Source organism: Chrysochloris asiatica, unplaced genomic scaffold, assembly GCF_000296735.1.
Source record: "Chrysochloris asiatica unplaced genomic scaffold, ChrAsi1.0 scaffold00092, whole genome shotgun sequence".
NCBI classification, from domain to species: domain Eukaryota; kingdom Metazoa; phylum Chordata; class Mammalia; order Afrosoricida; family Chrysochloridae; genus Chrysochloris; species Chrysochloris asiatica.
This window is the reverse complement of record NW_006408610.1, coordinates 10,836,522-10,838,302: the sequence shown is the minus strand read 5'-3', so window position 1 is coordinate 10,838,302 and position 1,781 is coordinate 10,836,522. Positions and strand designations below refer to the sequence as shown.

The following is a 1,781-nucleotide window of genomic DNA, read 5'->3' as shown; positions in this document are numbered from 1 at the left end:
TGGCAGTGGGTTTGGTTTTGGGTGCTTAACATCTGCCTCAAAAAAATTCCTGAAAATTAAACAATTACCTCTAATGAGCCAGTACAATTTAACAATGATCTCTAGTGAGTGAGCAGCACTGGATTGGAGGAGATCATCAAGAATTTTAATTTAGTAAGTTGCCTGCAGGATCATAATTTATGTGAGAATATAAGCAAAAAGATATAGAGATTTGTGTTAATAACACTCTTGTTCATCTGTTTTAAAATGAATCTGAAAAAATAATTTTGTTCAGGGAAGAATTGACTCTGTGTCAAAGGTGCTTTTTAAAAAAGTTTTTTAGCTCAACTTATAACTGATAGCATATGAAGTAAATTCAGGTTAGTAGATTCTGCCAATGTGTCACATATAATAATAAATGCTATTTACTATTTATATGATTTTTTTTTTCTTTAAGGCATAACTGTGACGCCTGATGAAGAAAAAAACTTGAATCATTATGTGCAAGTTTTACAGAACATGCTACTAAGTGTTCCCACTAAGGAGGAACCAGGCCATGAGATAAAACCAAAGGCTTCGAGTCATCTTTATTCTACAGAATCGAAGGTGTCAAAACTTAAGGAGGCTGTTACACACAGAGAAGTTTTAAATCCGAATGATGTTTTAATCAGTCCTATCAGTGAAGAAACTACACCTTTCCCTACTAGAGGCTTCACACTAGAAATAAGGCGGCGAAAACGCACTAAAAGTACAGCATTCTGGTGGATCAAACCCAACAATGTTTCTGTTGTTTTGCATGCAAAAGAACCGTATATTGAAAAAGAAGAAGAACCAGAAGTGGATATAAAACCAACTGGGACATCAAAGTCATTTTCACATGTTAATGACTTTACTGGAAGTCCACATACATCACCTACCACCTCACATAGGTCACCTACCACCACTTCACAAACAACCAGTGACTTGGGTATATCCACAGAATCAGAAGATGTCCCTCAGCTCTCAGGTGGATTTGAAGCAGACAAGCCGGAAGCACCAAGTTTTGAAAAGCACCCTCAGATTTTGAATAATGATGACATTTTGAAAAAAATTTCAGATATCCACTCACAGGTGCAACAGGTACCTCTTGGGAAAAACTTCGATGAAGAATCTAGAGAGGACATCCGTGCCTCTAAAGATCACCTAAGACGAAGCATTGCTCTTGCGGCCGCAGCAGAACATAAACTAACTAAAATGTACGAATCCCAGCTCTTACCACTAGGACAAACTGGTAATGAAATCGATAACATTGAAACTGTTATTAACGTGCTGTATAAGGCTAGATCTAAATTAGCTCAATATTTTGATATTGAATATGTTCCACCAGAGATGAGAGAAAAAGCTAGTACAGTATTCAATACATTGAAAAAAATATTATGTGTAGGTCGAGAAGAAACTCAAAGCCTTATTAGGAAGTTAATAAAGAATAACAAAAAATTTAAACCTATTTGATACTCCATAACTTAAGCAAACTTCACAGGAGAAATAAGCATGTTACTGATTTCAAAAGATGTATAAGAATTTTTCTTATTGTAGTTCAGTATGCTAACATCTTAATGTCATGTGTTACAAAAATTTTTCATATGCACTAAAATCTAGTAACTTAAAATAAAATTTTGTTCGGTAGTTTGTAGTTTTTTCTCATTAATTTTTAAAGGTTGTGAAGATTTAATTTTTAAACTGTTTAATCTTTTATTCCTTGAATAGATTATATTCGCCCATTTTATAATAGTTAAGTAAGAGACTGCACACTACTGCCAATT

The 1,781-nt window shown here is 34.1% G+C and overlaps 1 protein-coding gene across 1 annotated transcript in view; it reads left to right on the top strand.

Annotated features, from left to right (window-relative positions):
- The window catches only part of SPESP1 (sperm equatorial segment protein 1), a 3,508-nt gene extending 2,038 nt beyond the window's left edge, over positions 1-1,470 (top strand). The window contains exon 2 of the mRNA XM_006866576.1: positions 437-1,470. Within this exon, the coding sequence (XP_006866638.1) occupies positions 437-1,470 (1,034 nt within the window). The remainder of the gene's footprint in view (positions 1-436) is intronic.
- The last annotated feature ends 311 nt before the right edge of the window (positions 1,471-1,781 follow it).